Source organism: Acomys russatus, chromosome X, assembly GCF_903995435.1.
Source record: "Acomys russatus chromosome X, mAcoRus1.1, whole genome shotgun sequence".
Lineage (NCBI taxonomy): Eukaryota > Metazoa > Chordata > Mammalia > Rodentia > Muridae > Acomys > Acomys russatus.
Genome location: NC_067169.1, coordinates 68,221,528 through 68,240,490, shown reverse-complemented (window position 1 = coordinate 68,240,490; position 18,963 = coordinate 68,221,528). Strand labels below are relative to the sequence as shown.

General features: G+C 32.2%; 1 protein-coding gene across 2 annotated transcripts in view; it reads right to left on the bottom strand.

The window, feature by feature from the left end:
* Pcdh11x (protocadherin 11 X-linked) overlaps positions 1–18,963 on the bottom strand; it is a 598,814-nt gene that overhangs the window by 272,485 nt on the left and 307,366 nt on the right. For both annotated transcript variants that reach the window (XM_051141350.1, XM_051141351.1), the window contains exon 5: positions 18,480–18,509. In XM_051141350.1, the coding sequence (XP_050997307.1) occupies positions 18,480–18,509 (30 nt within the window). The remainder of the gene's footprint in view (positions 1–18,479; positions 18,510–18,963) is intronic.

The following is an 18,963-nucleotide window of genomic DNA, read 5'->3' as shown; positions in this document are numbered from 1 at the left end:
TATATAACCACTTTTAAGCCTAAAATGGAGGGAGACTAGCTCACCAACAAGTGATATATTTTTCCACAATTAATGAGCCAATATGTGGCCATAATATTTCACTTATATATTGTTATTATTTCCTTAACATCTTTTCTGTGATATAACATCCCATCAAGAGCTGCATATTATATAGATATGTCTCCTTCAAACATACCAGACCATGCTTTCCTTACTTTTTATGGTTTTGCTGACAATTAATCAGGTTTTTTAAAATAGATTATTCTATATTTGGAAAAAGCTTACAGTATTTCAACTCAGATTCCACAATAGAAGGTCCCAAAATCATTTTTGCATGCCAACATAGTCTTTGAGACAGTTACACATTTATGTTTAAAGGAGAATAGTTAAACAATATAAAAGACACTGATCAAAATTCTCAACTTATTAGAGTTAATTTTTTTCTCTTGATATCTTAAGAAAAAGTTGTGACTCACTGGATAAAATGCCCTCATTTCTACCACAGACTGAATTCTGTCTAAAAAAGGGCAAGCTTGGATACAGGAAGAGTCGACTACCAATCTCTGCTTAGACAGGGTAAGCAAGTCTTCAATAGTTCCTGCCTTACAAATATGTCTATCAGATATATTGGCCCAAAGGAATGAAGAAGATGCTCCAACATTATAGAAAGTTTTGAGGGACTATTCAGGTAGCAAACTGTCTCTGTCATTTTTCATTTTGAAAGCACCTAACTTGCACTCCCTGCATACTAAGGTAATCAAGTTTACTCCTTCTCAAGTCTATGGTGGGGTTGAAGTCCAGATAATTTAGTTTTACAATGAAGCTTAGTGGTTTAGGCATTAAGATTTTTTTTTATCTAGATAGATGTTTTAAGTTGATAATAATGAGATATGATAGATATTGATTTTCATTCAGAATTTTAGATGGACAAATATAGGAAAGATATTTTCTTCAAGGCAGTCAAATACAAATAGCCAAAACAGTAAGAAGGTAACATATACATAATTCCTGATTGTGCCTTGGTTCTTCTTGATATAGGTAGTTTATTGTACAAATGTGTGCTAATATAAATGTATATATAAAAAATAAAAAATAATAAAATGAAAAAAATAAACTTACAATAGAAAAAATAAAAATAACCATGGAACAAAATTTATTTCCATAACACAATATTATATTCTTCATCATAAATATTAATTTTGATAAACTGTATTTGTTGTTTTTATAGTGCCATTCTGTTCAATTTATCTAACTTTGCTAACAAATGTTAATTAACCATGATAATGTACAAAAATAACATTATGTCATACATTGAGCAGATGAAAAGAGGGACATTAGAATAAAATGCGATAATATTTCATGTTGATTAGTGACTCTCAGATGTGTCAATAAATAATTGTATCATTTATTTTATTCAAAATGACTGTAAACTTAGTGTTATCCATATTCATAGTTTATTTATATCATACATAAAATTGTAGTCATGGTTTCAGTATAAAATGTTAAATGTTCAACGTATTTTATAACTGATTTACAGGAAAAATATTTCAGGTAACGTATATTGCACTAAATAGTCAATTAACCAATAGTGTTACTCGAAATGCTCAAACAAAATTCACTAACTCTTGTGTCTTGAATTGCTCATTTTGAAAGTAATGTATCATATTTCCATGTACATCTCCTTGAGAGAGAACGAACCAATAAAATGTTTCTGTAACCCTAACAACTAAATAAATGCACACAATGTATGATGTAAAATGATAAACTAAAATATTGTAGTTTATGTCCTACACACAATAGAAATTAACTCACTTATAGAAAATGACTTTTCTTTCATAATTCTAAAATGATTCCTAAGATAGTTATTACTTACTATGGCATTAATATTTGCTAGTAGCAACTTTGAATTATTTTATATAGTAAACAATTAGTATGCAACAATAAATATATTACATTTTTCTTAAACTTGGCTTATATTTTCATTATGGTGTCTCTGATATGTGCCATTTAATTCCTTTTTAATTTTTATATTCATTTATTTTTGTGTGTCTGTATGTATTTTGGTGTGAGTATATGTTAATCTGTATATATACTAACATGCACTTGCAGAAGTCAGCGAAGAACTTATAGAACATTTGTGATAAATTATTTTTTCTTCTATAGTATGGGTTGAGGAGATGAAAATTCAGTAATCTGTCTTTATAGCAAATATGTTTATCCACTGTCCTAACATGTATCTTCATTGTTTTTTACATTTTCTAGCACTTATACAATGCATTTGAGTCATTTTCATTACTCCTTTTCTTTTCCTCCACCATATACTTTGATTTATATCTGAAAACCTCCTTCCTAACAGATATTTCTTTTATTTGTAAGTCTTTTTATAAGTCCCACTTAGTTATTTTAGAGTTTCTAAGCCAGCTTTTGGTGTGAGGGCAGCTTATCCTTGACTACCAGAAATAGTGTTTTGTCTCCATTAATTGACTGTATTCCCTAAGGAAAACATGACCTCTCCACTATACAGAAAGAAATGTTGAGAGGCTCTATATTGTGCAGGTCTTGTGTAGATAAGCAGTTTCAGTGAGTTCATTAGTACACAGTCTATATCACGTTCATATTTTTTCTTCACATTTCCTCATCTTCTGGCACTGAATTTCTTTCTGCAATTAATATCTCTATGGATTCTATGACTTGAAGAAGTTTTATTGATTTTCCACTAATGGGCAAGTATTCCATCATTTCTTATTTTCAGAACTTTGGGGGTCTCTGAAATATCCTCTTCCCACTGTTATAAGCTTTTTTGATGAAATCTGGACACTTCATTCTTCTAGGTATTTACACTTTATGTGTGCATGATCGTGTGTATTATTTTTGTGGGTGTTAGTTCATTTTTATATTCATTTTATTTTCCATTAAAGACTTCCCATATTGCAATTGTAGCTGCAAGAATCACATAGAAAATTATAGGCTTGATCATTGTTAATGTTTTAAGAATTTTAAGGGACCCTAGTGATCTATGCAGAACTTCATGGAGTATGTTTCTTGTCACGTCAAATTTATGAACATAGAATGATTTTTACCCCCAAAATTTTAGCCATGAGTTACAGTATACGTGATATAAGAAAACAGACTATAATCCTTAATGGGGTTCACATTTTAATTTGATTAATACCTTAAACTTGTTTATTATTTACTAAAACAGGCACAGCAGAGTAAAGCATTGGCTGTAATTATAGTACTGGACAGCTTAACAAATTAAGTATTAACTCCTTCTATATTTAGCCAACATTCTCTCTTTCCTGTGTTTCAAAGGATACATTCCAATGTTCCCACATAGATGCAAACATGTAAGGCATGCTAAGTCCCCTGACAATAGGCACTCTGTTTTGTTGAATAGTTCTATTTTGATGTTTGGTCACTGACTGTTACTGATTTGTGAATCAGTGGATTATCTTGAAGAAGATTTTTTCCCCCTGCTCTCAGCACTCCTTAGTTACCTGTAACCTTTGTATAAGTTTGAGGCCTTATTGGCTTATACTATATAAAACCTATGTAAAAGTCCAGTACATTGTACATTGAATACAATCAAGAAATATCTATATATGTTGAAAACTAAATTTATACTATAAAATTTATAGGAAGAAATATGTTTTCATTAATGGGGCAAAGTATAAATCTATGCCTAGTGGATCACATCTAAATTACTACTACTTAGGGTAGTCTGAGGACTACTGTAACTTGTAAAGCCATCTTAGTTTATAGTGTGCTCCAGGTTAACCTGGCTAATAGAGTAATACCTTTTCTCATATAAAATGATTAAGATGAATACTGATACAAAGGATATTGTCACCAGTGGTTTTGAAATGTATATGTATTCTATTTCCAGTGGATTATTCAATTTATATGTTTATCTTTGGCATTGGTATGAGGAAATATAGATTACTTTATGTTCAGAAAGATGTTCACCAACCATCTTTTGACAACTTTTGGTTGTCAATGTCTTCATTTTATTTCTTATATAAGAAAGTTTTAAGTCAATTGTTAATAGTACTTTACAACTTCAAAAGCACTTGATAAACATTTCTAGTCAACTAACTTCAAGGAGTTGGAGGTAGGCTCTTCCAAAATTTCAGGCCTTCTCTATTTTTTATGCCATAGGGTCACACATTGATAAATTATTTATAAAATCTCATAATTCCCTGTAAAGAGAATTCACATATTTATATTAAACAAGTGAAGTTTGAAATGGAAGTTCCATGGTGTTTTGGTGGAAAGCTGTCTTGTGTGAGAGTACATGATGTTTTCCCTGAAGATGCCATGTGAGAGGCCATGTGATGTTTTGCTGGGAGCAGACAAGTGAGATGGTGTGTGAACCATAGACAGTGGGATGGGGCTTTTTGGATTGCTACACACCTAGCAACTCTTCTCTGGGCGGGATTCTCTGGTCTTTGCTTCACAAAGAGAAACTTTCCAGCAAACTTCTAGTGCTACTCTGGCTGACTTTGGCCATTTTCCTCATCTCATGTCAATTTGGAAGAACCTTGTGCTTCATGTTAGATTTTGCCACCACTATGTATTCCTGTGGTGTTTGGTATTGGCTATAGGACTGGATTGCTGTTATATTGAAAATGTGGAGTGGAATTGGCCAAAGGAACTACATCTAAACAGGGTCACAAAACCTTTTTTTCTATTAACATTATTTTGTCCCTTCCTCAGTTCATGGTGATGTTAAAGTTATTAAGAACCCTACATAAAGTAGATTTTGAAAAATGTAAGCCTATGGTAATTATTTCAGATAATGAAAGCACAGCCACCAAAAATGGAACAATAATTGGATGTCATGGTAAGGAAACTGATTTCTATCTGTAAAGCCCACTCTCATCCAACCAAACAATTTAAGAAAACTGACTTAAGTAAAAGAACCAAGAATATAAAGAACAAGATAACATTTGCATTCCCTTGAGAGTTCAGATGAGCAAATAATGATGAAAAGGCAATACAAAGTGCCCAAATAGTTTGAATGTAAAGTGCTTTACTATTCATGTATGAAAAAGTGTCCATCAAACCAGTAATATACCTATAGTTTAAAATAAGAATAATTAATAGTTGTACAAAAGCCAATTTGAAGTAGAATACCTACTTCAAACAGTCAAGTAGTTACATGGCACTACTTAATAAATTTTATATTATGTAAAAATATAATGATACTTATATTTATTTAAGCACAAATTTATGTGTAAAATATTGCGCTGAATTTAGAGTTCCATAGACAAGAACAATATAGTCTTTAATTTTTATGTATTTTATAATGCATCAAAAATATTCATATATACATTCAGTTCAAGGATGAGATATGCTTCTTATATATTTCTGTTATTTCCATAGTTTTCAATTCACCTCTCTTATCAATTAATGTTGCAAATTTATATGGTTATCTCCAACACTAATCACTTTTCTTCAGAATTTCACATTCTAGTATGCACAACTGAGAAACATTTCCTTACCTGTACATGTAAGGATTGCATGTGGTGAACAACAAGGATTACAATGTAGTGAGCAACTTCAACTGATATGAATAAAGCTATCACGAAATAATTTTGACTCACTGAATGTTAGCTATCTGCTTGTTTAAAGATGCAGCATCTAAATGTTATACCCAGTAGAATATTTTCATTTAATAAATTTATTTGCATTACTTTTTATCATAACTGGTGATATTATTATTATTATTATTATTATTATTATTATTACCATTAATTTGATTTTCCTTCAAAGATGAATTACTCGAATTATAATGGGTTTCTTGTTTTATAGTAGGTACTGAAATTTTACAGCTAATAAGAAACATATTTTAAATCAATTTAACTCTTAAACAATTTTATAGACATTATAAGACTTGTGTTATTAATAAAAGTGATACATAACCTCTTTCAGAACTATGCAATGTGTACTTCTCAAAATCCCATCACTGAAAAAAATGAAATAGATGGATTTTTCAATGATAAAGAGTTACAGAGTTACATTTGTCACCCTTTTACTATAGAAAATGCTCAAAGTGTGTGTTTGAGATTGATCTTGTTTTCAGAAAAAAAAGGATACGTAATCATTCATGTTAGTAATGAAATACAAGTTATGAAGAATTATGCAATTAAATGAGAAAAACATGTCTCTTAAGTCAATGGTTAAAGTATATTTGGATAACAAGAGTTCTTATTTATAAAAAATAAAACAAGCTGTTAAAAGAAGTCTAGTAAATAACTTAGGCCAAAAGAAAACAAATATAATAGAATAAGGGATGCAATCTGAACAAAATTAAAATGCAATGTTGTGTGATTTTAATAACCAAGAAGGAGAGTAAAATATAGATGTTTTAAATAATGAACACAAACAAGCAAACATTTACAGAAACATATATGACTGAATGTCTAATCCTAAATGAAGCACAAGTCTAGTTATGTTCAACAGGAATCATTTATAGGTGATTAGTTACAATGCATTGAGCTAATTATAGCAAATTCAAGTTTGGATTATGTGTGTGTGTGTGTGTGTGTGTGTGTGTGTGCGCGCGCTTGGGTGTGTATATACATATAACTTGAATATATGAATATATCTATATCATCTCGCTATAGGTAGATGAGTAAATACTTAGGTAGGTAGATAGATGATAGAATGATAGATAAAACATTACATTGGCCCTCGTTGAGGTCAAAAGTCTGTCTCAGTCTTTCAGATACTTTCATCAGTGAACATCTAGTCTGACATAGAGAAAACATACTATGTAAGTTTATCAAATAACTTCCAAGAAATAGTCATTAAATATTTACTAGGTTGTAAATGGTTTCTTAGACTACAGGAGTTCATAAGACATCTTGAATTATTAATTCTCTATATACAAACATTAGATTTAGACTTTACTTCTTTAATGACTCAAGGCATAAAAATCTAGAGTAGAAATTTGTTTAAAAGTGAAATCATGAGGTATAAATGTGGATGGCTACTTTTATAGTGACACTCAAGGGGTAGATTTGAGAATTGAATAATATATTTATAATTATCTAATAAAACGCTGCCATTATAATTATCGGCTAGGGCTTCACAGTGAATTTCCTGTGATTTCTATTTAAGTTTGAAACAAAACTTATTTTAATTAACATGCAAATTAACATATTTCCCTACTGCACATCCACGCATACTTAGCTTTGGTTGATTCCTGCCTCTGACTCCTCTCTTATCATTCTAAACCTCTCTTCATCTGTATCTTTCAGTAATCCCCTTCCCACTTGCATATTAAATACATTCTATTACCCTCCCAACATTCTTCATTAAAGCTTCTTTGATCTTTGTCATGAATCCCTTTCTAGGTTCTTCACCTGCATTCGTAGTTACTTACAAATTTAAAATTTATAAATTATAATATAAATACAAGAGTAAACAGGCAACATTTGTCTACCTGAGTCTTGATTATCTCACTCAATATATTTTATATTTAATTCATTTTCATATACTATAATTCCAGTTTTCCTTAGACGTGAGTAAAATACCATTGTGTATGTGTATAATATAGTTATCATTCAGGCATAAATTGATGGTCATCTAGTCTGATTCCATTGATTAGTTATTGTGTGTAGAGTGGCAATGAATATTGATCTGCCAATTTCTATGTGGATTTCTTATATATGGAAATATTTCTTTACCAGTATAATTTATTTATTTAAATTTTATTATATTAATGTATTCATATTACATCTCAATGGTTATCCCATCCCTCGTATCCTCCCATTCCTCCCTCCCTCCCATTTTCCCCTTACTCCCCTCACCTATGACTGTGACTGAGGGGGATTACTTCCCCCTGTATATGCTCATAGGGAATCAAGTCTCTTCTTGGTAACCTGCTATCCTTCCTCTGAGTGCCACTAGGCCTCCCCCTCCAGGGGACATGGTAAAATGTGAGGCACCAGAGTACGTGTGAAAGTCATACCCCACTCTCTACTCAACTGTGGAGAATGTCCTGTCCATTGGCTAGATCTGGGTGTGTAGAGTTGCAATGAACATTGATCTGCCAATTTCTATGTGGATTTCTCATATATGGAAATATTTCTTTACCCGTATAATTTAAATAGCACTTGTGCCACCTTTAAAGAAAAAAGCATAAGTTGAAAATTTAAAACACCACAACCTCTCTGAAAAATTGACCTAGAAAATCCCATAAATCAATTGAAGAAGTAAGAGTTCTTTAGGAAACATCTTAATTTTGCAATATAAAGTACCTGCAAGGAGAGAGTCTTCATTAATACTAATGTGCATTGAACCTGCACTTTGTTATTGCATTCACATATTTTGAGAAAAAAACTGATAAAATCTTGACTCTGTACTGTCACATATTACCAAACCTGATCTACGGGCTAGACTCAAACTAGCTTATGCTGAAAGTGAAGTCACCTTGGATTCAAGGAACTGCAGTTCTGATAAATAACTTTATGACAAAGGAATAAAAATACACCCGAAGAACAAAAACCTTCCAGTACAATTCACCTCATGAGATGATTATCCCAAATCAGGATATTTACTCCTGATGATAAGTCTGTTACCCAAATGAAAAGTAATCATTTGCCATCCATTTATCCACAAATTTTGGAATTTCCTTGTATTTTTATAGCTGAGTAGTATTCTATAGTGTAAATGTACTACAATTTCTTTATCCCTTCTTCCACTCAGGGACATTTAGGCTTTTTTCAGGTTCTGGCTATTATGAATAAGGCTTCTATGAACATGGTTGAGCCAGAAGCAGAAGAATCACATAGTATATACTCACTTATAATGGGCACTAGCCAAAAAGGCATGTTCCATGAGAGTCTTCACTTACCAGGAGATTAGAATAGATGTGAGGACATCACACTGGGACTCTTGGTAAGAGAAATATAGAAGATGGAGAAATAGAAGGATCCAGAGGATTTTAGAAATCTACAAGAAGATCCTCGTAACAGGTGGATTAGGTCTTGGGGGGAGGGGAGGGCACTAAGCAAGGACATTACAAGTAGTAAACATCGAACCCCCACCCAGATCTAGCCAATGGACAGGACACTCTCCACAGTTGGGTGGAGAGCAGAGATGAAATCTGACATGAACTCTGCTGCCTCATATTTGACAACATCCCCTTGGTGGGGAGCCATGGTGGCACTCAAAGAAAGAATAAGCAAGAAGACTTGATAGCCTATGACCATAAAGTGGGGCAGGAGATCCCCCTTGGTCACAGACCTAGGGGAGGGGGAAAAAGTAAAAGTGGGAGGGAGGGAAGAATGGGAGACTATAAGTGTTGGGATAATAATTGAGTTTTAATCTGAATATAAAATTTTTAAAAAAGAAATAAACATTTTTTCAAAAGTTAAAAAAAAAGAAAAAGTAATCATCTAATAAGAATCACTTTGTTTCTTGTCAAACCATGACAGGATAAGAAGATATCTAGTATCCTTTGCAGAACTATAACTGAGACAATGTCAATGCTTTGAAAAATTGTCATTACCAGAGAAGACCATGGTGGTCTATGCCAACACATTTCCAGATGGTTTTTTAAAATCATTAATTGGTCTTTATTTTTAGGGATTTCCAGCTTGGAATTCATGAAATTAGAAGAGAAATTATTTTTCTTTTAGTAAAATGATAACATTTCTCCAAATAATTCATGTAAGGTGTGGTATGTACACAAAAAATCACTCTAGTTAAACTCAGTTATTCCAAGTTACAAAGCTTTTCCATTAACTTATTCTAGGTTTTTCCTCTCCTGATCCTCATATAAGATTCCCAAAACAGTGCATAGAGTACCAAATCCCTTGCTCCTTTGCCATCCAGAACTTATATATCCTAAGTACGAAGTATTTACTACAGACTATCAGTCAATTTGTTGGTATAGAATTTCCACATTATTACAAAATATATATGAAGGGATGTTAACTATGCCACTGCCTTATGAATCTGATCTTTCCACAAAGTCCCTGCCATAATGATGTGTCCCTGCCTATAGGGTGTTAATAATGCTTTTAATAGATATCTTACCTCTGAAGAAAGATCTTCCTTCGTGCATAATTTGAATCCTAAATCTGAAACATAAGGAGTTTGTGCAGAAGAAGCCACTGTCCTTAGTCAATATCTCTTCAATATCATTATGTCAAGATGATATTCGTAGAATATGATAACCCCTTCATCCGCCAAAAACATGAAAACTCAAAGAATATTGAGGATGATTTTCATATCTTGCAAAACTACTAGTTGACAAGTAACTTCTTGTCACTGTCTTCCTACAAACTCCCCTCCACCTTCTTAATAACTGAAGAGGCAGATGTGAGATTTTTGTTAGTCTCTGTTCTCACTGATAGATGCCCAAAATTTTACAACACACACACACACACACACACACACACACACACACACACACACACACTCACACATACACACTTTCTGCTTTATTATGTGTTTTTATATTCTCTGGACAGCAAGCTCATTCATGCTCACATTTCTATAATGATAATATAGTAATTATTTATTGATATTAATGATAGACATTCTAATCAGAACTTTGTAGTATGATTTTTCTTGTAACAGTTGTTCATCATAGCCACCACCAGTGCTTTTAAATTATGTACTGATTCAGATTCAGAAGTCATTAACTGAACTGCCACAATTACTACCAATAGTTGCCAAAAAATAATAAATGGGAAATTGCCCAATCTGTGATAATAGAAAAACTCCATATGCAAAAGATTGAGTCTGTAACTATGCCTAACAATACTGTATAGCTAAAGAACTGGAAACAATGCACTTAATACATATTAAATTCTCTGCAAATAAACTTACACATTCTTCCTTCCTATCTACTGCTTTGAAGAAAATATAGTTTAAAGTCTTTTAAAACATCTACTTATTTTACTTAAAGATTTTATCTATTGTTTCCCATATTTTCAGAACAGGAATAGAATGAAATGAATATGGATGATTTTATTTCAGAATGCCCTCAATACTATGCCACTTACAGAGTGAAAACATCTGTTTTTAAATGATATAATGACAGATTTTGATGCTTCAAAGTGAGACAAGGAACTGGATAAAGGATTAGAAAATTTTAATACGAGATTTACTTTTCAATAAGGAGAAAAAAGAAATGAGGTGTGATAATTTAGTCCTCAGCTTTCTCTTGTCAAAGGTCAAAGAATACTTTTTGAAATGAAATAATTGAAGAGTCCAGCCAATCAGGATCTCACAGAAAAATACTTGAAAATAATATTTACAGGATCAAATTTATTTTTAATTACATATAGCATATATTGTTACTATTTTATAGACACCATAATAATCATTTGAATTAGATCTAGGAACTAGTTTTTTATCTGTCACAAGCATTTCTCTATATTACATGATGACTTATGACCAGGGAAGAAACATTTTAAATTTGCGAAATTGAAAAATACGATGTATTGTTAAATACTGTTATGTTTTATTCTGGAAAATTAGAATTCATACTCTTTTGAATTAAAGGAGTTCGATGAAATGTTCAACAAAATTTGGAAATCTAATTAAACTAATATTCTTAATATTTAGTAAAATTGAAGGTAATGTTGTTCTAATAACTGAGAAGATACTGAGGAAATAGAACTTCATCAGCATGAAGTCACAGTTCAAACACACATTACAGCATCATCCAATAATTCATAGAGAGATTGCAGAGAAATTTGTGGGAGAATTTTTCTACAAGCTTCAACAGTAGATGTGCACTAATAGAGTCGAATTGAAACAAGCCCAAACGGTCTACTATTAAATTGTGTATTTAAATTAGGGAGAAAAAGATTTAAAAAATTAGCTAGGAGCATGTGGTGATGTACGTGTATATTATATAATGGGCATTGGGTATTTTTCTTGTCAAATATCGTTCCCAAATATTTTGATGATAAGAGCTGTTTCTATGAACATGGTTGATCATATGTCCTTGTTGTGTGCTGGAGCATCTTCTGGGTATATTCCAAGGAGTGGAATAGCTGGGTCTTGAGGAAGCCCTATTGCCATTTTTCTGAGATAGCACCAGATAGATTTCCAAAGTGGCTGTACTAGTTTGCATTCCCACCAGCAATGAAGGAGTGATCCTTTCTCCCCACATCCTCACCAGCATGTGGTGTCACTTGAATTTTTGATCTTAGCCATTCTGATGGGTGTAAGATGGAATCTCAGAGTAGTTTTGATTTGCATTTCCCTGATGCCTAAGGAGGTTGAGCATTTCTTTAAGTGTTTCTCAGCCATTTGATACTCCTCTGTTGAGAATTCTCTGTTTAGTTCCAAGCCCCATTTCTCAATTGGGTTATTCGGTTTGGTGGTGCTTAATTTCTTGAGTTCATTATATATTTTGGATATTAGACCTTTGTCAGATGTAGGGTTGGAGAAGATTTTTTCCCAGTCTGTAGGCTGTCGCTTTGTTCTCTTGACAGTGTCTCCTGCCTTACAGAAGCTTCTCAGCCTCATGAGGTCCCATTTATTAATTGTTGACATTAAGGCCTGGGCCGTTGGTGTTCTGTTCAGGAAGTTGTTTCCTGTGCCAATATGTTCCAGGCTCTTTCCCACTTTTTCCTCTAAGTGGCTTAGTGTCTCTGGTTTTATGTTGAGGTCTTTAATCCACTTGGATTTGAGTTTTGTGCAAGGTGAAAAATATGGGTCCAGTTTCATTTTTTTACACATAAACCTCCAGTTAGACCAGCACCATTTGTTGAAGATGCTATCCCTTTTTCCATTGAATGGATTTGGCTTCTTTGTCAAAAATCAAGTGACCATATGTGTATGGATTCATGGAAACAGCCTAAGTGTCCCTCAGTAGAAGAGTGGATAAAGAAACTGTGGAACATATACACTACGGAATACTACTCAGCTATTAAAAACAAGGAATTCCCGAAATTTGTGGATAAATGGATTGAGCTAGAAATGATTATAATGAGTGAGTTAACCCAGAAGCAGAAAGAATCAAATGGTATATACTCACTTATATCTGCATACTAGCCCAAGGGGCATGTCCCACGAAAGCCTTCACTTACCAGGAAACTGGGACAGAGGGGAAGGCATCCTATTGGGACTCTAAATGATAGATGCATGGGAGAACAGCAAAATAAAAGGATACAGAGGGTCCTAGAAATCTACAAGTAGAACAATATGAAAGGCAGATTTGGGCCCAGGGGTCCCGCTCAAACTAAGGCACCAGCCAAGGACAATACAAGAGGTAAACTTTAAACCCCTACCCAGATCTAGCCAATGGTCAGAATATTCTCCACAGTTGAGTGGAGAGTGTGATATGACTTTCTCACGTACTCTGGTGCCTCACATTTGACCATGTCCCCTGGAGGGGGAGACCTGGTGGCACTCAGAGGAAGGACAGCTGGTAGCCAAGAAGAGACTTGATACCCTATGAGCAGATACAGGGGGAGGTAATCCCCCTCAAGAAGGGTCATAGGGGAGGGGATTAAGGGGAAACTGGGAGGGAGGGAAGAATGGGAGGATACAAGTGATGGGATAAACATTGGGATGTAACAAGAATAAATTAATAAAAAATGTATGAAATATATAAAAAAAGAAAACTGATGTTGAACAAAGGCAATGATGTAATAAGATGATAACTTTAGACAGAAGGATGCTTGTAACATTTGAGACTCAAATTAACCTTATTATGTACTATGGTATAAAAATATAATTAAGAAAATAAAAATTAGAAATTCTCGCTAAAACCATGATACCCTTTAATAATGTGAATGTCAAACACAGAAAGCACAAATACATACAGGTTATAAACAACTGAGTCAACATATAAAGATATGACACAAAACATTCACCTATAGTTATGACTATATTAACAGTTGTAACACTCAGGATGATGTGCAACCATGTTTGAATAATTAATTATAGAATCAACAAGAAAGGCTAACCCTAGAGGACCAAAGCTTTTACCAAATTGTCTGTTTCTCTTAGGCCACTGATCAAATTTTCAGTTACTGTTATTTAGTAAAATAAATTTATTCCATGGAAAAAATAAATTATTAAGGTCCTGAAAAATGCTTGAGAGTATGTCTGCAATATCATGTTCTTAAATGTTCCTATACAAGAAATGTATGCAGTATGAGAGTAAATAGGTTCCTTGCATAGTAGTGATAAATTAAAGCCCTTACTATTATTTAGTTTTCTGATAACACTGCTAGTACTACACTAAATTTTTAATTTAAAAAACTAGTAACAATGTAGAAGAAAAGCATTTATAATTGCTGTGTTATGAGTCTTATACATTTGGTATGTAATAGTACTCTAGATAATAATGTATTAAAATAATCCTTGAGTAAAAGTAAGAAATACAGATACATATTTTCAAAGACAAATCCTAAGAGTTGATTGCATTTGGAGAAAAGTTAATAAAAATATATCAAGGTCCCACTTTTTATTTGAATCAGAAAGACATTCAGGTGAATACCCAAAGAAATGTCTTCCAAATAGGCCTGATTTTCTGAACTGAAAAGAAAGTATGTTGGAGACACCAGCACAATGAGTACTATAATTGCTCTAACATTGTTGCCACTCAATCACCTTGTCTTCATTCAACCTGGGAGCAAATGAGTACACAAATGACAGGAATCAGAAAGAAGACAGGCAGATGACAAAGAAGACCTTTCACTTGCACTCTGACTATAGTTGCTTTCTGTTATCCATGAAGTTATTCAAAAAAGAAACACTTTGTAAGTTCACCTCAGGCAGATATAAAGAAATCAGAAACATATTCCCATAAGAATCTTAGTCAGTTTTGTGTCTGCCATCTTCAGTTTAGCACTTTGGTGAACATAAATCTAACAAGACAGGCCATTTGTGCAAAGTCTCAGGGCAGTTTAGACACAGACTTATCAAAAAAGGGTAGAGAATTTGAAAGGTCTATTTTAAAAATTCAGGCTAATAGTAACTAAGGAAAAAAATCCTGCAACCAGTGAGTGCTTATACAAGAACCAGTGAGTGCTTATACAAAGAAATGTTATAAATTACTTAACTTAACAAGTTTAAAAATGTACTTCTTTCATTTAGTTGGAAATAAGTGTTGCTACAACTAATTTATTCAGTCAGAGATAGATGTGTTTTGAAATGTGCTTTCTTCTTAAGTAGCAATCAGCTGCCTGAATATGAACTAGTTAAAGAGCGAATGAACTGTGGAGTGTGGTATTTGCGTTTATTATGCTATTTGAATAGCACTAGATTATCTGTTAAATGTTATATTTAAGAATTGATACAAAAACTATTTATCTCTAATTTAAACTTATATTATAAGTTAAAAATAACTCACATATATTGAGGTCTCTGAATCCACTTAAAAACCTACAAAAATCATTAAGGAATTCTCTTGTCCTTTCAGGTTTTAGAACCTAAAAAACTAAATCATTTGTGGAGGTACTATATTCTTTCTAAGATAATACATTGTTCTTAAATTTTACAAGTATGATATCGGAATTAAACTGAACATAAAAGATATAGTATAGAAGTCATTAAAAATCTAACTAGGTGAGGTTCAAGCATGCAAGAGATTAATTAATATTTTATGGAAACACTTGCAATAAATTCAAAGTTAATGATTATTCTGACACTCAATATATTTAGTGTTTATAGCTTCTCAAATTTAACATTCAAAATACCCTTCAAAATTCTTCCATAAATACAATAAACCTAAGACAAAGGACATCAGAGGACACATTTCATATCTATGCTGTATGGTAACTATACTATATCAAAGTATGTACAATAGGCTAGTAAAACATCTTATATATGTTCTGTCCTAATATCAACAGAAATATTTGCTGAGACTCTTCTCTTTTAAAATTTTGATTAAATCAATCTTTAAAGAAATCTGCAAATAAAAATATATCCTGTCAATTTGAATCAATCTGTCTCTCTTTTCTCCCTCTTTCTCTCTGTCTCTGTCTCTATGTCTCTATCTATCTATCTATCAATCTATCTATCTATCTCTATGTATCTGTGAGTGTATGTGTGTGTGTGTTTCTGATTGTAGGTGTGTCTACATGAGTGCATTGTTGCATTGTCACCAAAGCCTAGAGGCTTCAGATTTTCTGAAGATAGAATTACTGACAATTGTGAGACCCTTAAAATAGCTGCTGAGAACTCAACTCTGGAGTCTGTAAGAGCCATAAACACTCAACTCTCAGAAATATGTTTAAATCATTGTTCCAAATATACCACTAAAATACCATCACGTGAACATATTAGATGCACTTATAGAAAGACAATTAAAGCACTCTTTGATTATTATAGAAACAATTTTTCTTAATAACACATATTGACATTTCTATTTTGAAAAGCTTCAAGACAGACTGCCCATATTCAAATTGTGTCTTTGGTCTTGTGAGCCTGTAACCTTATCATAGTCACTAAAACTCTTCTTAATATTTCTTCCTTGGGCGATTACATTTTCAACAATACCTCTATTTATATATGTGTAGAGACTCATGTATACATATGCTTCCTTTTATACATATACACTCATACACAAAGAAGCACACACACACATACTGATTGAAAATAAGCAAATATGGTGTTATCAGCTTATCTCTCTTTGTTGGGGAAAGCTAATAGAAAAAATGGCCAAAGCTTCATAACTATCCATTTTAACACTATACTTTGTTTGCCAAATTTTAAGTTGGGTTTTTCTAATTCTTGTTGAACCCTGCACATGCCATATGCCTAATACTGGGAAGTCACTGAAGAAAGAGATGTGTGCCTCCATCATTAGTTTTTTATATATATTCAGCTGATATAGTATTCTTTCTATTGGATTCCACTGAATATGTTTCTTGTTAGCCCAGTTTCCTCTCAAGAGTCTGCTTACCATGTATGCTTGTCTGTATTTGCTTCATTTAAATCAATAAAAGAACAAAATATTGTGTTGCGTGTAGAGACCTTGTATATTTCTAAGAGTGTACAGATTTCCAACAGTTGTCTGAATAATATTTTTCCATTTTAAGTCCTTATTTTTATATGACAAAAAAATCCATTCGAAAAAACCTTGATATAATTCAAAATTCCAAATTTAAAATATATGATGAATGGTTTTATGCCCAAATTTCCAGGAATTGTTGAGAACCTTATAATACTCTAAGATCTATAAACCTTTACAAGCCCTTGCTTTTTCACTCCCTGTCACTCTTCTCTCCTTTGCAGCCTGTAAAAATGTATTACTACTATATTTGATTTTGTGTTTTAAACGGACAATTCTATTATTTTTATGGTCTTTAGTCCTATGAGAGAAGTAAGTTTCAAAACAACGATATACCTAGGTCACAGTGATCTTCAGGATAGTTCATAAAGACATTTGACAACTCTCTGGAAAGTATATTGATTTACAACTCTGATGCTGCTATTTTACTTTTTCCTTCAAACATTAATGCTAAATCATTTTGACATTTTACTAAAATTCTATTTTCAGGTTCTTCTCACACTTGATAAACCATGTTAGGGCATCAGATGCAGTAGATGACTTCTTAGCATAGTCTAGGCAATCTTCTGGAAGTTGCTTTTCAAACACTAGATTTGGTCTTTCAAATTATATTGTAATATTTCACTGTAAAGATTTTATACACTTTAATTCACAATAGAGATAGACACATAGTAGTACCTTTTATGAATAGTTGTAAGTAGCTTAAAGAAGTGTCATTTTTCAATAGTTTAAGGTTAATAGAATTCATTGTATCTCAAAACATAATAGATACCTAAGGTAAAATGCTAGGAAATTTGTCATAGAAGGGAAAAATTACTTAATATTAGTGCTCACATTATATAACAAGAGAGGGAGTTATAATTTAATAGGATATGTAAGATAGATTTTTATTTTGTTTTTATGAACTCTCCAAAGCTAACATTACTTAGAAGACTTAACTTTCTTATCTATCTGGGAATTTATTTTCTTCATAATAAAAGATGATATTCTTCAGATTAGTTTCTCAAAGAAAAATATATTGTTAAATAACCATGAATAAATTAGATTTAATTTTCTTCTTTCTGATGCTATTAGAGGAGTTCTTGATTCACAGTCACTAATTATTATGATTCCTGAAAAAATGTGAATTAATATTAAATTTACTCCTTTTGATTGCTAAAAGTCATCAAACAAAACCTATTTTACCCACACATTCACAAACTAATGTTGTCAAAATTTTGCTTCTTTTTCTTTGAACAATGGGAAACTAAAGCGTTGGTGAAAAATAAAATAAAATAAGACTTGGAAATTGCATCCAGAATTATGTAAGTAATACAAAATATAGAGATATCTCAGCATGAATTTCTTCTAATGCATAACCATAGCATATGTCATATTAAATGACTATATTAATTCCACAGTGCAAAAGGTGAGTTTCAGCAATTTAAATAAAAAACATACAACGTATCTTCAAACATGTATTTAAAGTTTACAATCTTACCTTTCCTGACTTTTTCCCTTCAGATCTCCGCTGATTTTGGATAAAATGGAGACAATGAAAGCAAAACAAAACAAAACAAAGAAAAAAATTAGCACTAGTTTTAGTACTACATATAGATTTTATTTTTTACTAAACCATTTCTATAATTCCAGTGCAATATTGCTCAATTTTGCTCTGTTCTCATTCTTAAAAGGGGTAGTTTGAGCAAACAAATATAACGGTACTATAAATTTTATGCAACAAAATGAAAAGCCGTGCAAAACATTATTATTAATTTAAAATCTTCAGTTAACTTATATATGAATTAACCAAAAAATTTATTCTTTACATGAGATATTCTGTTTTAATATAACATATATCTCATGAATATTTGAATGGTCAGTTCTCTGGTTAGGTTATGAATTTCTTATTTAAATCATGAGGAATTACATTCATTAGACATTCCTGAATTAAGAACAAACCTATCTATATGACATCACAACAT